This window comes from Gobius niger (genome assembly GCF_951799975.1).
Source record: "Gobius niger genome assembly, chromosome: 1".
Taxonomy (NCBI): Eukaryota; Metazoa; Chordata; class Actinopteri; order Gobiiformes; family Gobiidae; genus Gobius; species Gobius niger.
Genome location: NC_136852.1, coordinates 38,647,370 through 38,668,029, shown reverse-complemented (window position 1 = coordinate 38,668,029; position 20,660 = coordinate 38,647,370). Strand labels below are relative to the sequence as shown.

The window sequence follows — 20,660 nt, the reverse complement described above, 5'->3', positions numbered from 1 at the left end:
TAGAGTCATGATAGAGTCATGATAGAGTTATGATAGAGTTATGACAGAGTCATGATAGAGTTTTGATAGAGTTATGATAAAGTCATGACAGAGTCATGATAGAGTTTTGATAGAGTCATGACAGAGTCATGATAGTTTTGATAGAGTTATGATAGAGTCATGATAGAGTCACGATAGAGTCATGATAGAGTCATGACAGAGTCATGATAGAGTCATGATAGAGTCATGATAGAGTCATGATAGAGTTATGATAGAGTCATGACAGAGTCATGATAGAGTCATGATAGAGTCATGATAGAGTCATGATAGAGTTATGATAGAGTCATGACAGAGTCATGATAAGAGTTTTGATAGAGTCATGACAGAGTCATGGTAGAGTTTTGATAAAGTTTTGATAGAGTCATGATAGAGTCACGATAGAGTTATGACAGAGTCATGATAGAGTCATGATAGAGTCATGATAGAGTCATGATAGAGTTATGACAGAGTCATGATAGAGTTTTGATAGAGTTATGATAAAGTCATGACAGAGTCATGATAGAGTTTTGATAGAGTTATGATAGAGTCATGATAGAGTCACGATAGAGTCATGATAGAGTCATGACAGAGTCATGATAGAGTCATGATAGAGTTATGATAGAGTCATGACAGAGTCATGATAGAGTCATGATAGAGTCATGATAGAGTTATGATAGAGTCATGACAGAGTCATGATAGAGTCATGATAGAGTCATGACAGAGTCATGACAGAGTCATGATAGAGTCATGATAGAGTCATGATAGAGTTATGACAGAGTCATGATAGAGTTATGATAGAGTCATGATAGAGTCATGATAGAGTCATGACAGAGTCATGACAGAGTCATGATAGAGTCATGATAGAGTCATGATAGAGTCATGATAGAGTCATGACAGAGTCATGATAGAGTCATGATAGAGTCATGACAGAGTCATGATAGAGTCATGATAGAGTCATGATAGAGTCATGATAGAGTTATGATAGAGTTATGACAGAGTCATGATAGAGTCATGATAGAGGTATGATAGAGTTATGACAGAGTCATGATAGAGTTATGATAGAGTCATGATAGAGTCATGATAGAGTCATGATAGAGTCATGATAGAGTTATGATAGAGTTATGATAGAGCTATGATAGAGCTATGATAGAGGTATGATAGAGTCATGATAGAGTCATGATAGAGTTATGATAGAGCTATGATAGAGGTATGATAGAGTCATGACAGAGTCATGATAGAGTTATGATAGAGTCATGATAGAGCTATGATAGAGTTATGATAGAGCTATGATAGAGTCACGATAGAGTTATGATAGAGATATGATAGAGTTTTGATAGAGTTATGATAGAGTTATGATAGAGCTATGATAGAGTTTTGATAGAGTCATGATAGAGTCACGATAGAGTTATGATAGAGTCATGATAGAGTCATGATTGAGTTATGATAGTTATGACAGTCATGATAGAGTTTTGATAGAGTTATGATAGAGTCATGACAGAGTCATGATAGAGTCATGATAGAGTTATGATAGTCATGATAGAGTCATGATAGAGTCATGATAGAGTTATGATAGAGTCATGACAGTCATGATAGAGTCATGATAGAGTCATGATAGAGTCATGATAGAGTTATGATAGAGTTATGACAGAGTCATGATAGAGTTATGATAGAGGTATGATAGAGTCATGATAGAGTCATGATAAAGTCATGATAGAGGTATGATAGAGTTATGACAGAGTCATGATAGAGTTATGATAGAGTCATGATAGAGTTATGATAGAGGTATGATAGAGTCATAATAGAGTCATGATAGAGTCATGATAAAGTCATGATAGAGGTATGATAGAGTCATAATAGAGTCATGATAGAGTCATGATAAAGTCATGATAGAGGTATGATAGAGTTATGACAGAGTCATGATCGAGTCACGATAGAGTCACGATAGAGTCATGATAGAGTCATGATAGAGTCATGATGGCTGCTTCACTCACTCGGGCGCATTACATATGAGACCAAATGCTAAATCAGATCCAATTGTTTCAAAGGAGTTCACCCCTCCCACCTGAAAACGGAGCTCAATTGTGAAGTTCCAGACCCTTGTACGAAATGTTAGGCAACCGTTGGCATTTCAATGACGGAAATTTCAGTGATCCTTCATACTCCGTCTTTCGCACTAAAAACGCGGCCTCCACACTACCAGGTTATTCCCATGATGTTCCTCCGTGTTTTCCACAGTGACACGGAGGACGTATTCCACAAACTGGTTCTGATCAAGTCTGTGGCCAGACTGTCCTTGCCCTGAGTAGCATGAGAATGACCTCGATGCAAAGCTGCTTTGAAAGTTAGCCTTTGCTGGTCACTGTGTGTAATATTAGTACTTGTTAATATTATTAATATATAGTTGAAATGTATACAACAAAGGGGTATAAGTATTCACCTTATTCCGCCCTGCCCACTTTTGGCTCTTTTTGCCTTGTCTCTGCACCTCCGTTGTAATGACACTTCCGGGAGAGCGTGAAGGCCCTTCATTTAAACGGAGAACGAGGGAAAATATTCTCCGCTCAAATCTGATGTTTAGTCGATCGATTTGTGTAAAATGCCCAATGTTCATTTGCACCAACATGTCAACACTGCAGCGTTTCTCTGTGCGGCCTGAAAACGGCTTCGTTTTCGTGTAGTAACTGTTTTAATCTGGACTTCTCCAGTCCCATTTTAACTGATGGGAGAAAAGGGGTGGAGACAATTCATGGCGGCGCCCACGCGAACTTCCGGAATAAGGTGAATACTAAGTCGTTGTAAAAGCCTGTTTAAAGCATGAAAAGTCATTACCAGTAAAGCAAATATAATGGAAGTCAATTGGGCAGAACATGCCTTTAAGAACATGAGTATGTTTTCCACACATTACAAAATGAATTTACCAATGAGCATTTGGCTTATTACCAGTCCAGCTTTAGAAATGAGACACATGGGAGGCGACAAACGACAGCGACTGGCAAAACTCAGCACTTCCTACATGAAAACCAACACACGGGACGCGACTAAACTGCAGTGGCTACAGAAGCGACACCCGTCACACTGTGTTCCAGCTCGGATCACATTAGATTGACTAATTTTGGGAATCTATAATTTTTACCCTCTCAGATGGTTGTTTTGTCGATTAAACCCCCACTGACTGGTTGTAGTGCCAGGCGACAGTGACAAAAGTTAAAGTTTTTTCAACTTTCTTGCATCACGACACAAACCCACGTGTGCACGTCTACGTGGACGAGCACGAAATTTCACGTGCACGTTGCCTGTCGCGTAGCGGAGGGAGGGAGGGGGATTTTCGCCTAGTCGCGCTCGCTCTATTGGACCTGAATTGAAGAGGAGTGACATGGCCTCCCATGTGTTGAGTGCATAAGGGTTAAATGTGTCACTTCTGTCTGCAGGACTTTGACAATGAAATGGACTTCTTCAGACCTTACTTTGAGGAAAGGGAAGAGTGTGATCCTGATTATGAATCAAAGCTGACGGCACTCTTTGGAGACGAATGGAAAGGCAAGTCCCTGGATAGTATAAAAAAGGACTCCAAACGATACAAAGAGATTGTAAAGAAACTGGAAAAGAAGACTTTGGAGGAATCATATCCACTGGTGAGATGTATGCTCCCTGTAATCTTTATGGTTGTTCTGTTGACTCATGACTTATTCTTCTGCAGTCAAAGAAACAGATTCTGTGTGAGGACCTTAAGATATACACGAAAGAGGAAAGTGGTGAAAGTGATGTTACAAATATTTGGTATTGGCCTGTTGTGGAGAACGTCACCATTAAAGTCCCAAACAATGAGCTGCTCCGCCACGTGACACTGGTGGATCTACCCGGGAATGGAGACTACAACAAAACCAGGAACGAGATGTGGAAAAAGGTACGGCGGCCATGTCCCAACACTTTGAAATTACATGGGGTCGAGGCACCCAAACCTTTACTACGTGCACTACTGCAACTCAAAATGCTAGTGTGGAGCTTGGCTCCACACTAGCATTTTCTCTCTACGGCGTAGGAGGATCAGAGAGGGTCGGTACAAAGCTTGAAATCAGGGATGCACCGATACCACTTTTTCTAAAACCGGTACGAATACGAGTATTTTGATTTTAGTACTTGCCGATGCCGAATACCGATACGAGTAAAGGCATTTTCTTCAACGTACTGACTTTTTCACAGCAGCTTGGTTAATAATTTGTTAATTAGTTACTAATTTACATTTCCTTAAGTAAAGTAGGCGACACTTTTAACAGAAGTTATATCAGTATTGAGCAGATGCCATTTTTTTCATTCAATATATTTGACTTTTTGGTAACACTTTACATTACGGGCCGGTAAGTCCTTGGTACTTACAGAGGTAATTCTAGATACTTACGGTGGTACTTGCGGTGGTACTTACAGTGATACTTACAATGGTACTTATGGTGGTACTTATGGTGGTACTTACAGTGATACTTACAATGGTACTTATGGTGGTACTACTACTACTAGTACCACATTTTTTTATTACTTATATTTTATTGAACTTTTTTTAAAATGAACAATAACATTAACATGACTGGGTTTTACAAATTACATCATTAATTACTTTGCTTGTACAGTGTCCATTTTCCCCATTGTTTTCCCCATTGTGGTTCTTGTAGTCTCAGTCTGTATGTTATTTTTTCCATTAGGAATATGTCCTCTATTGTGGTAATCCATTGCTCCTTTGATGGCACCGTAGCGTTCCCCCATTTCCTTGTGATGGATTTTTTTGCTGCTATCAACATTATTTTTACTAAATATTCATCACATTTATGAATAGCTCCATCACCAAATTTACATAAATATAACACTTCAGGTTTCAAAGGAATGGTATACCCTAAGACTTGACTAATGACATTACAAGTATTTTTCCAAAACTCTGAGAGTTTCTGACATTTCCAAAAAATGTGTGAATGGTCCACATCTGTCTCCCCACATTCTCTCCAACATAACTGTTGCCTCTGTAATTGTTTACTTTTTAATTTGGGTGTAATAAAAAATCTTATAAGATTTTTCCAGGCAAACTCCCTCCATGTCCGGGAGCCGGTCGTCGTATGATGCAATTTCCACATGTCTAGCCAATCCGTATCATCAATTTCTATGTTAAATTCTTTTTCCCAATTTAATTTCACTTTTTGAGTTGTGTGTTTATCGTTTTTTAATAAGGCTTTATATAATGCAGAGATTATCCTAATACTGCTGTCTTTGTAAGCTTTTGCCATTATTTGAACGACACCGCTCTCTTCTATGGAGGGATCCACTTGTATCTCTCTCTTATAATAGTCTCTCATTTGAAGATAACGAAAAAAATCTTGTTTGCCAAATAGATATTTCCGTGTCAAATTTTGGAAGCTCTCCAACCTCCCATTGTTCTCCAAAACACACCAAGCTGTGACTCCCTTAGTTATCCAGTATTTAAAACTGTGGTCTATTTTAGTCGGCATAAATTTATTATCATATGCTATCCATTTTAATTTTGCTGCATGTTTTTGAAGTCTATACCTTTTAAGTATTCTATACCAGACACTAAATGTATGTTTAGTTATTACATCTAGACAGCTTTTATTTTGTTCATATGCATCTTTATCTCCTAGTAAGTTTTGGATTGGCTGTTTCATTGTCCCTGTTTCAATAGCTTTCCATTTACCTTCATAATTTGGATTACACCAACAATATACATATTTCAATTGAGCCGCATAATAATAATCTCTTAACTTTGGTAATGCCATCCCTCCTTCTTCTTTGGGTAGTTGAAGAGTTCCATACTTTACCCGTGGCCTCTTACTGTCCCAAATAAATCTGGATATTATTCTATCCCAAGTTGTAAATTGCATTTGAGTGACCTCAACTGGGAGTGCTTGGAATAAATATAAATATCTGGGTAAAATGTTCATTTTTACTATTCCAATCCTGGAACTAAAGTCTAAGGGTAACGTCGCCCATCTCTCTATATCCTTTTGTATATTATCTTGAACTTGCTTGTAATTTTTATTGTTGATGTCGAGAAAGTCCTGTGTTATTTCTACTCCAAGATATTTGATTGATTCTGTTTTCCAATTAAATTTGTAGGATTTTTTTATCTTTTGAGAAGGTATATAATTAAATCTCAGAATTTGAGTTTTAGAAATGTTCATTTTATATCCGGATAAATATCCAAAAAATTCCAAGAGATTCATCAATTTGGGTAATGATATGTTTGGTTCTTCTAGGAATGCTATCACATCATCGGCAAAAAGCCCAATTTTGTGCTCTACTCCATTTATTATAACCCCTTTGATTTCTTGACTTTGTCGTACTGCTTGTGCCAGAGGTTGAAAAATTGAGAAGAGCGTAGGTGAGAGTCCACATCCCTGTCTAGTGGATCTTTGTAAATTAATTTTGTCTGTAAGATTTCCATTTATTTTTATTCTGGCAGTTGGCTGACTGTATAGTGTTTTAACCATTTCAACTGATTTATCATTAAACCCCATTTTTCCCAAGACTTGATACAAAAAGTTCCAATTAACACAGTCGAATGCCTTTTCTGCATCTATACTGAGTAAAACTGTAGTCCTTTTCTCTCTCTGTGCCCTCTCTGTGATATGTAAAGTTTTCCTAATGTTGTCATGTGTCTGGCGCCCACGTATAAACCCCGTCTGATCTTCGTCAATTAGTTCTGATACAAAGGTATTTATTCTTCTGGAAATTATTGATGTATATATTTTATAGTCAATATTTAATACTGAAATTGGCCTATAATTTGCGCAGCATTCCCTGTTTTTACCTGGTTTGGGAATAACTGATATTATTGCTTCTGCCCATGACAATGGCATTGAATTTTCTTTTAGGGTCCAGTTCAAGGATTTAGATAGAATTGTTATTAAATCATTCTTAAACATTTTGTACCATTCGGCGGGGAAACCGTCGCTTCCTGGTGACTTACCATTTTTTAATGTATTTATAGCTTTAAGTATCTCCTCTTGCGAGATCTCGGCTGTTAATGTTTTGTTTTGGCTAATTCCAATTGAAGGGAGATCCAGCGATTGGAGAAAATTTCTCATCTCTTCTTCGCTTGCAGAGGGAGGTTGTGTATAGAGTTTTTCATAATAGGTTTTAAAAATATTCTCAATTTCTTCTGGCTTATGAGTTACTGTATTAGTGTGTGAATCTTTAATTTTATAAATGGAACTTTGTTCTTTTTGCTTTCTTAATCTTTTGGCTAAGAGTTTTATGGATCTTGGTCCCGTCTCATAGTAGCTCTGTCTAAAATAGATGTGTTTTTTTTCCACTTCTTCCTCTAATATGTTATTGATGCGTCTTCTAATGTTTAAAATCTGCTCATGAATTTCTGATGTTTTCTTTTTCAGGAATTGCTGCTCCAATTCTTTGAGCTTTTCACAACAGTCCTCGTACAATTTTTTTTTTTTTTTTTTCAACCAAGCCGTCTTGGATATCAACTTCCCTCGAAACACCGCTTTAAAGGCATCCCACACCACTGTTGGGTTCACCTCGCCATTATCGTTTTGTTCAATATATTGTTTGATTTCTTCTTTTATTTCCTGTACTACTTCCTCGTTGTTCAAAATACCCGTGTTCAATCTCCACAAAGTTTGTTTTTTCCTGCTTGAAATGTTAATTTTTAAATATAAAGCATTATGATCTGATACGTCTGCACAACCAATTTTACATTCATCGACTTTATATCTATCGAATTTATTAACAAAAAAATAATCTATCCTCGAGTGTACATTGTGACTGGAAGAATAGTGGGTGAAATCTTTCTTTAAAGGATTTAGATTCCTCCATATGTCTGTCAATCCTAATTCTTCCAGCGACAGTTTGACAAACCTGGTCAAATAATTTTTATTTTTCCTAACACTCGTTGTGTCCAGTTTGTGGTTTAAGATTATGTTAAAGTCCCCTCCACAAATTAGAGTTCCTTCTGCTTCAGTTGCAATAGTATTAAACAATGATTTAAAGAAATGGTTGTCACTTTCAGGGGGAGCGTATACATTCACGATTGTGACCATCTCGTCCTCCAACTTTCCTTTTACTATAACATATCGGCCTTCCTTTTCTTTAATCTCCTTTTCAAAGTCAAACTTTGTAGAATTAGATACCAGAATTGCCACTCCTCTTTTGCGACCCTGTTTAAATGAACTGTAGTATGTATTTCTAAATCCCATTTTTTTTAATTTCTCATGTTCCTCGTCATGCAGATGTGTCTCTTGTAGTAAAGCAAATTGTACTTTTTCTTTTCGTAATTTTTGTATTACCTTCCCTCTTTTTCTTGGGGTAGTTAGACCATTCACATTCAATGACACAATATTTAAGACATGCATCTTATTATTTTTAGATGAATAAATGTGTACCCAGCCAGACAATAACAAATCAACAATAAATGAACAAGTAAACAACACTGAACACGTGACTTCCAAGAAAGGGATGTCTCTAGACCTCTCCCATTCCCCCTGTTGGTGGGTAGGCAGGAGATCCCCACTACAAGTGAGGGCCCACCTCTAGACACATTAGAACATCCTTGTGGATTCCCTGGTCTAGCAATGTCCAACATAATCTTTATAGCTCCCCTCTGTCGGCATTTATGTATATGTAGGCGTGACCATTTTGAAAGTCCTGGGCTCTTGTATCAGATCAAGTCATTATTAAAAAATAAACATTAGCCCAATTGACTCCACATTATACCGGGTCCCCTGGGGGAACCGTTACCTCAGTGATTCTGTCTTTGGTCTTGCTGGAGTCTCTGATATTCCCGTAGCTTGTCCCGTGTGCGTTCCTCCAACGTAGCTCCACCGCGACCGACTCGCTCCCATCCTGTAGCTGCTTTGATGCGGTTGTTCCCTCCACCACTCTCCTCTGGCAGATTCATGTCGTATCCCCTGGCTCTTAGGTCCAACGCAGCATCCATGGCATTGTTGTAGCTTTGGGTGCCTTCTTTCCAAAAAATCCGCATTTTAGTGTAGGGGGTCTGGAAGCGAACGCCTCGTTCCTTCAGCACTTTTTTAATGCCCACGTAAGCGCGCCGTTTTTGTACTATTTCCGTGGGGTAGTCGTGGTCAAACTGAATCGGCTTATCTGCAACTCGTACTTTCTTCTCCCAGGCTTTCTTCAGAATCATCTCCTTGGTTTCAAACTCCAAAAAGTTGACCACTATAGCCCTGGGCCGCTCTCCTGGCTTTGGCTTAAAAGGAGGGGTTCTGTGTGCCCGTTGAATATGCAGCTCGGTGTCTTCCGGTAGATTCAGCTCTCTTTTAAACAGCTGGTCCAAATACGTCACCGTAGAATCCTTTTCACTTTCTTCCAATAAACCAAATATTCGGATATTATTCCTCCTTGACCTTGCTTCAAGCTCTGTTATCTTGTCTTGCATGCTTCGTGTGTGCGTTAGCATGCTCCGAAGCGAAACATTAGCCTCCGTACTCCACTCCTCCAGCTCCACGATGCGGGCCTGGGCCTCAGCCAGGCCAGCCTTTTGGTCTTCCAGCACATTGGTGTTTTCTCTGAATTTCTGTTCCATGTCTTGACGAAGTGATGTTATGTCTTCTTTGAGATCGGTTTTGAATAAAGCTAGTTCGTGTCTCATGGTTGTTTTGAAATCGTGTATCTCGCTGCTAAGCTTAGCTAGCCCCTCTAGCATTAGCCTAGCATGGTCTGGATTATCCTCGTTCATAGTCTCGGCCTCTTCGTGGTCACTTCTAGAGTTTTCAGGGACTCCGGTCGTTTCTTTTTGACTTCTCAGGCCTTTCCGTGATCCTGCTCCACTCATGCTATGTTCTCCGGATTTTCTGTATCGAAGTTTCGAGTTTTGTGGAGTTCTAGTTCACCGACTTCGGAGAGCTATTTACTATGCGTCTGTCTCGTCCGCCATCTTGAGGGAAGTCACTACTAGTACCACATTTACCACCTATGAATTGCTGCTGTAGTATCTTTGTAGTAGTTACAGTGATACATCTATGGTATCTATTGGTAATTCAAACTATCAATTAAAGTACCAAAGTGAATAGAAGTACAACCTTCATTACTCTTAGTAACGAGAGATACAGGGGTAACTCTGTGTCTCCCTGACCCTAATCCTAACCCCTAACCCTAATTACTAGTAATTACCACTTTTAGTACCACAGTATGAACCTAGAATTACCACTGTAAATACTAGTACTTACAACTGTAAGTACCACTGCAAGTACCACTGTAAGTACCACAATAATTACCACTTTAAGTACCACAATAAGTACCACTGTCATTACTAGTAATTACCACTGTAGTTACCACTGTAAGTACCACGGACTTACCGGCCCGTAATGTAAAGTGTTACCGAATTTTTTATTGCTCTGTCCATCATAGACAGAACAGCTCATGTCTAAAAGCTCCTCAATGCCTGTGCTTTATTCATTTATGTATTTTTATTTAACAATAGTATTGAGATGTTACTTATTATTGCAGCTGAATGGTCTCTTTTCACCCTGACTTCAGTTCTGTGTGGATTTTCTCGTGCGTTTATAGAAACTCAGCGAGTTGCAAACTGCAATTTGATTGTTTTGCTGCAGCTCATTTTGGCTCAATATAAACATGCTCTCTTTATTTTGGATTTTCTGAGGACTTTTTAGTCGCTGGGTTAGTTTTTCAGATGAATAAACCCCTGGGCATAAAACGGCGTATCATCATGTGGTATCGGTTTCTGGTATCAGGACTTGATGAATGAGTACGAGCATGAGTACAAGCATGTGGTATCGGCCCGATACTGGTATCGGTATCAGTGCATCCCTACTTGAAATCTATTCACCTTATACTGCCACGCCCACTTTTGCCTCTTTTTGCTTTGGATCGGCACTTCCTTTGTCAAGACACTTCTGGTAGAGCGCGAAGTCCATTCATTAAGTGGAGAACGAGGAAAAATGTTTGCGGCTGAAATACAGCACTGTAGATTGATTTGTGTAAAATAACCAATGTTCATTTGTGCCAACAAGTCAACACTGCACTGTTTCTCTGTGCGCCTGAAAATGGCTTTGTGTCTGTGTTGAACTGATTTTATCTGGACTTCTCCAGTCCTATGTAAACTAGTGCGAGTAAAAGGGGCGGGCACAATTCATGGCGGCGCCGCAAACTCCCGCAATAACAACACAACAACACAAAAGATCTGATCGCCGATGTTGTAGATAACGGGAGCATGGACCTTATGGTGTTCAAACATTAAAGCGCAATACAGCGCCCCCTGCAGGAGATGGTGCCCTAAGCCGCTGAGGGCCAGCCCTCAGAATAGTATCCTAATCCAAACATCATAGAGTATAGGTGGAATCTGTTTCTAGTTTGTTGCCTGTTTGCTTTCTGCAGTTGGTGAGCAGCTGTGGAACTGTGTGGGTGGTGACTGAAGCGAATCGAGCTGCCTCAGAACTGGAGGCCTGGGAGATCCTGGAGAGCGTCTGTAGACACCTGGGTCATGGTGGAGAGTGTCGCAACATTCACTTCATCTGCACCAAACTGGATCACATGATAAAAAAGTAATGTTTTTGGCCTAATCACTTCAATCCATCCATCCATCCACCAATCAAAGTGTATTTATATAGCACCTTACAACGACACAAGATATAGACCAATGTGCTTCACTGAAAGATAAAACAATTAAAAAAATCATTACATACTAGATATAAATAAGTGCAATCTAAGTCTTAAAAGCTAGTTTGAAAAGATGTGTCTTAAATCTAGACTTAAAAAGGGACAGATCTGAGAGAACACGCAGACTGAGGGGCAGCTGTTCCACAGTTTAGGCGCGGCAACCACAAAGGAACGATCGCCCCCCTGTTTGTACCGGGACCTGGGCACCTCCAGAACCATTTTATCGGCAGACCGGAGACTCTGCTGGGGCGATGTACGGCCAACAACTCAGTTAAATATAACGGAGCGAGACCATGAAGAGCATCAACATTTTGAAATTAATCCGGAAACCACTTAAAGGAACAGGCCACCTTTTTTCCATACTGAGACATGTTCTTGCCTGAGCTTAGACGAGTTGATACGTACCTCTCTGGTCTTTGTGCCTGTGGAAGAGCTTGGTCGCTTCCAACATCACCCCCATTTGGAGCTATAGGAATATACTGGGAGAGGCCAAAATGCTAACAACATCTTTAGTCATTTTACGTGACTGAGAGCACGCACACCTATGCTCAATATTATGGTCATGTTCACCATTATCGTCTTCACACACTGTCACTGCTCTATTACTATGACGCTGAATAAACAGTGACTGACGGAACTGTTTCGAATAGCGAGCGTAAATGAGCCTTTCGTGGTACAATCATACCATATAATTAATTTGGAATATAGTACAACTCTCTTGTTTAATTGTGAAGAGAACGAGACTTACAACCAGTCTTTTCTAGGCCTGACGACAATGTGATGGAAATCAAAGAAAATATTAAGAAAAAAGTGAATAAAAAAATTACAAGCAACAAGGAGTTCCAGGTGAGCAATACGATTTTACAAAAGTTGGAACAAACTGTTGACAGGATTCAATGTGATTAAAGGACAAACTTTTTTCTTTTTTTTTCAGAAACACTTCAGCAACGATTACTTTAAGGTTTTTACAGTGAGTGCAGAAGAGTATTTTGAAACCAACCTTCTTGCACCAGAGCAAACTGGTAAAGTCCACATGAGCACATTGGTAAATAATAGGCTTTATTTGAAACAGTGAACTTTTATTTACAGACATACCAAAACTGCAGGACTTCATCAGAAATCTCAACAGCAAACAGGAGCGAGCATCTCGCTACGTGTCAGCGGCCTACGGGATCCTGTCTCTGATGAAGGGAGCTCACATTCACAATGTGAATTTAATGTTTCTACCACATTTTTCTGAATCAGCCTGAGCTAAATGTGTGGCTTTGGTTTCAGGTTCATCCGGCAGTGCAAGTACGTCGAATGCTTTCTGAAGGCGTGGAAGATGGTCTTCAGAATATCGAGCGCACCATAAGTGACTGGTACTCTGACTTTGACCAGAGTCTCACTGAGGGAGTGGAAAAGGCCAAGGCCCAGTGCGAAAATAAAATAAAAGGAATAATCATAGATGTATGTTTTATCACATTCATGTTCAGTTCTATTTGCAATCAAATCATTTGGAATTTCGCTTTTTTTTGTTTAGCACAAAAGCAGTCATCACAGAACCCTGAAAAGCATTGTGGAGAAAAATGGCGTCCACAAGCCAAAGAAAGGCAAAGAAATTAACCTGAACACAGTGCTGTCTTCTTTTCTGACCGACTGCATTGACCAGCAATTCAGAACCGTCTTCCCGTAAGAAATACATTAGGGCTAGCTGAAGTTTTTTATGAGTTTTTAAATTCTTGGCAGACAGGAATGAATGATTTTAGTACAGGAATAATATCTTTTCAAATCTTGTCTGGTACAGAGTCCCCATAATCCAGTGTCAATGCAGAAGAGAAAAAAAAATCCTTCAGGTTCTTAAAGACTTTGTCTTTCAGAAATGATCCCAAACCTGGTTCATTCTGCGACAACATCCAACAATTCTCACTCTACACCAAAGGACTCCGTCAAGACTACCCAGATCCTCAACTGTCACTGAAATTTCTTGAGCAAGAGGTGAAAATAATAAAGCTACTCAGAAACTTACATTGTTATAATAAAGTATTTTATGTGAACCTTTCAACCTACAGGAAGTAAAGCTCAAGAGAAATCTCTGCCAAGAAATTCTGACCCGCAAGAAATCTATCTACAACTGTCTGACAGAGACTCTGCAGAGGGAGATGCAGCCATGTTACGATGGTAAGAGATGCAGCCATGTTACGATAGTAAGAGATGCAGTCATGTTACGATGGTAAGAGATACAGCCATGTTACGATGGTAAGAGATGCAGCCATGTTACGATGGTAAGAGATGCAGCCATGTTACGATGGTAAGAGATGCAGTCATGTTACGATAGTAAGAGATGCAGTCATGTTACGATAGTAAGAGATGCAGTCATGTTACGATAGTAAGAAAGAGGTGCAGTCATGTTACGATGGTAAGAGATGCAGTCATGTTACGATGGTAAGAGATGCAGCCATGTTACGATAGTAAGAGATGCAGCCATGTTACGATGGTAAGAGATGCAGTCATGTTATGATGGTAAGAGATGCAGTCATGTTACGATAGTAAGAGATGCAGTCATGTTACGATAGTAAGAAAGAGGTGCAGTCATGTTACGATGGTAAGAGATGCAGTCATGTTACGATAGTAAGAGATGCAGTCATGTTACGATGGTAAGAGATGCAGTCATGTTACGATGGTAAGAGATGCAGCCATGTTACGATAGTAAGAGAGGCGCAGTCATGTTACGATGGTAAGAGAGAGATGCAGCCATGTTACGATAGTAAGAGAGGTGCAGTCATGTTACAATAGTAAGAGAGCTGCAGTCATGTTACGATGGTAAGAGATGCAGTCATGTTACAATAGTAAGAGAGGTGCAGTCATGTTACGATGGTAAGAGATGCAGTCATGTTACAATAGTAAGAGAGGTGCAGTCATGTTACGATGGTAAGAGAGAGCTGCAGTCATGTTACAATAGTAAGAGAGGTGCAGTCATGTTACGATGGTAAGAGATGCAGTCATGTTACAATAGTAAGAGAGGTGCAGTCATGTTACGATGGTAAGAGAGAGCTGCAGTCATGTTACAATGGTAAGAGATGCAGTCATGTTACAATAGTAAGAGAGGTGCAGTCATGTTACGATGGTAATAGAGATGCAGCCATGTTACGATGGTAAGAGATGCAGTCATGTTACAATAGTAGGAGAGGTGCAGTCATGTTACGATGGTAATAGAGATGCAGTCATGTTACGATGGTAAGAGAGGTGCAGTCATGTTACGATGGAAAGAGAGATGCAGCCATGTTACGATGGTAAGAGATGCAGTCATGTTACAATAGTAGGAGAGGTGCAGTCATGTTACGATGGTAATAGAGATGCAGTCATGTTACGATGGTAAGAGAGGTGCAGTCATGTTACGATGGTAAGAGATGCAGTCATGTTACGATGGTAAGAGATGCAGCCATGTTACGATAGTAAGAGAGGCGCAGTCATGTTACGATGGTAAGAGAGAGATGCAGCCATGTTACGATAGTAAGAGAGGTGCAGTCATGTTACAATAGTAAGAGAGCTGCAGTCATGTTACGATGGTAAGAGATGCAGTCATGTTACAATAGTAAGAGAGGTGCAGTCATGTTACGATGGTAAGAGATGCAGTCATGTTACAATAGTAAGAGAGGTGCAGTCATGTTACGATGGTAAGAGAGAGCTGCAGTCATGTTACAATAGTAAGAGAGGTGCAGTCATGTTACGATGGTAAGAGATGCAGTCATGTTACAATAGTAAGAGAGGTGCAGTCATGTTACGATGGTAAGAGAGAGCTGCAGTCATGTTACAATGGTAAGAGATGCAGTCATGTTACAATAGTAAGAGAGGTGCAGTCATGTTACGATGGTAATAGAGATGCAGCCATGTTACGATGGTAAGAGATGCAGTCATGTTACAATAGTAGGAGAGGTGCAGTCATGTTACGATGGTAATAGAGATGCAGTCATGTTACGATGGTAAGAGAGGTGCAGTCATGTTACGATGGAAAGAGAGATGCAGCCATGTTACGATGGTAAGAGAGGTGCAGTCATGTTACGATGGAAAGAGAGATGCAGCCATGTTACGATGGTAAGAGAGGTGCAGTCATGTTACGATGGTAAGAGAGATGCAGCCATGTTACGATGGTAAGAGATGCAGTCATGTTACAATAGTAAGAGAGGTGCAGTCATGTTACGATGGTAATAGAGATGCAGTCATGTTACGATGGTAAGAGATGCAGCCATGTTACGATGGTAATAGAGATGCAGTCATGTTACGATGGTAAGAGAGATGCAGTCATGTTACGATGGTAAGAGAGGTGCAGTCATATTACGATGGAAAGAGAGATGCAGTAATATTACGATGGTAAGAGAGAGATGCAGTCATGTTACGATGGTAAGAGATGCAGCCATGTTACGATGGTAAGAGAGGTGCAGTCATGTTACGATGGTAAGAGAGATGCAGCCATGTTACGATGGTAAGAGATGCAGTCATGTTACGATGGTAAGAGATGCAGTCATGTTACGATAGTAAGAGATGCAGTCATGTTACGATGGTAAGAGAGATGCAGTCATGTTACGATGGTAAGAGATGCAGTCATGTTACGATAGTAAGAGATGCAGTCATGTTACGATGGTAAGAGAGATGCAGTCATGTTACAATGGTAAGAGATACAGTCATGTTACGATAGTAAGAGATGCAGTCATGTTACGATGGTAAGAGTTGCAGTCATGTTACGAAAGTAAGAGGTGCAGTCATGTTACGATAGTAAGAAAGAGGTGCAGTCATGTTACGATGGTAAGAGATGCAGTCATGTTACGATAGTAAGAAAGAGGTGCAGTCATGTTACGATAGTAAGAAAGAGGTGCAGTCATGTTACGATGGTAAGAGATGCAGTCATGTTACGATAGTAAGAGATGCAGTCATGTTACGATAGTAAGAAAGAGGTGCAGTCATGTTACGATGGTAAGAGGTGCAGTCATGTTACGATGGTAATAGAGATGCAGCCATGTTACGATGGTAAGAGATGCAGTCATGTTACGATGGTAAGAGATGCAGCCATGTTACGATGGTAAGAGAGGTGCAGTCATGTTACGATGGTAAGAGATGCAGTCATGTTACAATGGTAAGAGAGATGCAGTCATGTTACAATGATAAGAGATGCAGTCATGTTACGATGGTAAGAGAGATGCAGTCATGTTACGATGGTAAGAGATGCAGTCATGTTACGATGGTAAGAGATGCAGTCATGTTACGATAGTAATAGAGATGCAGCCATGTTACGATGGTAAGAGATGCAGTCATGTTACGATAGTAAGAGATGCAGTCATGTTACGATAGTAATAGAGATGCAGCCATGTTACGATGGTAAGAGATGCAGTCATGTTACGATAGTAAGAGATGCAGCCATGTTACGATAGTAAGAGAGAGATGCAGTCATGTTACGATAGTAAGAAAGAGGTGCAGTCATGTTACGATGGTAATAGAGATGCAGTCATGTTACGATGGTAATAGAGATGCAGTCATGTTACGATGGTAAGAGAGATGCAGTCATGTTACGATGGTAAGAGAGATGCAGCCATGTTACGATGGTAATAGAGATGCAGTCATGTTACGATGGTAAGAGATGCAGCCATGTTACGATGGTAATAGAGATGCAGTCATGTTACGATGGTAAGAGAGAGATGCAGCCATGTTACGATGGTAAGAGAGATGCAGTCATGTTACGATGGTAAGAGAGATGCAGTCATGTTACGATGGTAATAGAGATGCAGTCATGTTACGATGGTAATAGAGATGCAGTCATGTTACGATGGTAAGAGAGAGATGCAGTCATGTTACGATGGTAAGAGAGGTGCAGCCATGTTACGATGGTAAGAGAGAGATGCAGTCATGATACGATGGTAAGAGAGAGATGCAGTCATGTTACGATGGTAAGAGAGGTGCAGCCATGTTACGATGGTAATAGAGATGCAGTCATGTTACGATGGAAAGAGAGATGCAGTCATGTTACGATGGTAATAGAGATGCAGTCATGTTACGATGGTAAGAGAGATGCAGTCATGTTACGATGGTAAGAGATGCAACCATGTTACGATGGTAATAGAGATGCAGTCATGTTACGATGGTAATAGAGATGCAGTCATGTTACGATGGTAAGAGAGAGATGCAGTCATGTTACGATGGTAAGAGAGAGATGCAGTCATGTTATGATGGTAAGAGAGGTGCAGCCATGTTACGATGGTAATAGAGATGCAGTCATGTTACGATGGTAAGAGAGGTGCAGCCATGTTACGATGGTAAGAGAGAGATGCCGTCATGTTACGATGGTAAGAGAGAGATGCAGTCATGTTATGATGGTAAGAGAGGTGCAGCCATGTTACGATGGTAATAGAGATGCAGTCATGTTACGATGGTAAGAGAGAGATGCAGTCATGTTACGATGGTAAGAGTGGTGCAGCCATGTTACGATGGTAAGAGAGAGATGCAGTCATGATACGATGGTAAGAGAGAGATGCAGTCATGTTACGATGGTAAGAGAGAGATGCAGTCATGTTACGATGGTAAGAGAGAGGTGCAGTCATGTTACGATGGTAAGAGAGAGGTGCAGTCATGTTACGATGGTAAGAGATGCAGCCATGTTACGATGGTAATAGTGATGCAGTCATGTTACGATGGTAAGAGAGGTGCAGTCATGTTACGATGGTAGAGATGCAGTCATGTTACGATGGTAAGAGAGGTGCAGTCATGTTACGATGGTAGAGATGCAGTCATGTTACGATGGTAATAGAGATGCAGTCATGTTACGATGGTAGAGATGCAGTCATGTTACGATGGTAAGAGATGTAGTCATGTTACGATGGTAAGAGATGCAGCCATGTTTTATTTTTTTTTATTTATGGTTTATTTGGTAGGGACAGTGCAAGTTAATGAACAAGCCACACCGGATTGTAGCCTTAGGCTAATTTTCATCCGTCGTCCCCCATGCGCACTCTCAAACACACTCTCATACATCCTGGCCTATTGTACATGTTTTTAGTGGTAGGGGAAACCGGAGTACCCGGAGGAAACCTACGCAGACACGGGGAGAACATGCAAACTCCACACAGAAAGGCCCCGTCCTTGGTGGGAATCGAACCCGGACCTTCTAGCTGTGAAGCACAAGCACTAACCGATGTGCTACCGTGCCGCCTGTTACGATGGTAAGAGAGGTGCAGTCATGTTACGATGGTAAGAGAGGTGCAGTCATGTTACGATGGTAGAGATGCAGTCATGTTACGATGGTAAGAGATGCAACCATGTTACGATGGTAAGAGAGGTGCAGTCATAATACGATGGTAAGAGAGATGCAGTCATGTTACGATGGTAAGAGATGTAGTCATGTTACGATGGTAAGAGATGCAACCATGTTACGATGGTAAGAGATGCAGCCATGTTACGATGGTAAGAGAGATGCAGTCATGTTACGATAGTAAGAGATGCAGCCATGTTACGATGGTAAGAGAGATGCAGTCATGTTACGATGGTAAGAGAGATGCAGTCATGTTACGATGGTAAGAGAGATGCAGTCATGTTACGATGGTAAGAGAGAGATGCAGTCATGTTACGATGGTAAGAGAGAGATGCAGTCATGTTACGATGGTAAGAGAGGTGCAGCCATGTTACGATGGTAAGAGAGAGATGCAGTCATGATACGATGGTAAGAGAGAGATGCAGTCATGTTACGATGGTAAGAGAGGTGCAGCCATGTTACGATGGTAAGAGAGAGATGCAGTCATGTTACGATGGTAAGAGAGAGATGCAGTCATGTTATGATGGTAAGAGAGGTGCAGCCATGTTACGATGGTAATAGAGATGCAGTCATGTTACGATGGTAAGAGAGAGATGCAGTCATGTTACGATGGTAAGAGAGGTGCAGCCATGTTACGATGGTAAGAGAGAGATGCAGTCATGATACGATGGTAAGAGAGAGATGCAGTCATGTTACGATGGTAAGAGAGAGATGCAGTCATGTTACGATGGTAAGAGAGAGGTGCAGTCATGTTACGATGGTAAGAGATGCAGCCATGTTACGATGGTAAGAGAGGTGCAGTCATGTTATGATGGTAGAGATGCAGCCATGTTACGATGGTAAGAGAGATGCAACCATGTTACGATGGTAATAGTGATGCAGTCATGTTACGATGGTAAGAGAGGTGCAGTCATGTTACGATGGTAGAGATGCAGTCATGTTACGATGGTAAGAGAGAGATGCAGTCATGTTACGATGGTAAGAGAGGTGCAGTCATGTTACGATGGTAGAGATGCAGTCATGTTACGATGGTAAGAGATGCAGCCATGTTACGATGGTAAGAGAGATGCAGTCATGATACGATGGTAAGAGAGATGCAGTCATGTTACGATGGTAAGAGAGGTGCAGTCATGTTACGATGGTAGAGATGCAGTCATGTTACGATGGTAATAGAGATGCAGTCATGTTACGATGGTAGAGATGCAGTCATGTTACGATGGTAAGAGATGTAGTCATGTTACGATGGTAAGAGATGCAGCCATGTTTTATTTTTTTTAATTTATGGTTTATTTGGTAGGGACAGTGCAAGTTAATGAACAAGCCACACCGGATTGTAGCCTTAGGCTAATTTTCATCCGTCGTCCCCCATGCGCACTCTCAAACACACTCTCATACATCCTGGCCTATTGTACATGTTTTTAGTGGTAGGGGAAACCGGAGTACCCGGAGGAAACCTACGCAGACACGGGGAGAACATGCAAACTCCACACAGAAAGGCCCCGTCCTTGGTGGGAATCGAACCCGGACCTTCTAGCTGTGAAGCACAAGCACTAACCGCTGTGCTACCGTGCCGCCTGTTACGATGGTAAGAGAGGTGCAGTCATGTTACGATGGTAAGAGAGGTGCAGTCATGTTACGATGGTAGAGATGCAGTCATGTTACGATGGTAAGAGATGCAACCATGTTACGATGGTAAGAGAGGTGCAGTCATAAT

The 20,660-nt window shown here is 40.7% G+C and overlaps 1 protein-coding gene across 1 annotated transcript in view; it reads left to right on the top strand.

Moving 5' to 3' along the window:
• The window catches only part of LOC306969547 (nuclear GTPase SLIP-GC-like), a gene marked incomplete at its 3' end in the record, with an annotated part of 41,169 nt that overhangs the window by 7,446 nt on the left and 13,063 nt on the right, over nt 1–20,660 (top strand). Inside the window, exons 5-14 of the mRNA XM_079565186.1 lie at nt 3,447–3,650; nt 3,716–3,922; nt 11,389–11,555; nt 12,435–12,516; nt 12,605–12,692; nt 12,760–12,878; nt 12,946–13,119; nt 13,193–13,341; nt 13,530–13,647; nt 13,722–13,830. Coding sequence (XP_079421312.1) covers nt 3,447–3,650; nt 3,716–3,922; nt 11,389–11,555; nt 12,435–12,516; nt 12,605–12,692; nt 12,760–12,878; nt 12,946–13,119; nt 13,193–13,341; nt 13,530–13,647; nt 13,722–13,830 — 1,417 coding nt within the window. The remainder of the gene's footprint in view (nt 1–3,446; nt 3,651–3,715; nt 3,923–11,388; nt 11,556–12,434; nt 12,517–12,604; nt 12,693–12,759; nt 12,879–12,945; nt 13,120–13,192; nt 13,342–13,529; nt 13,648–13,721; nt 13,831–20,660) is intronic.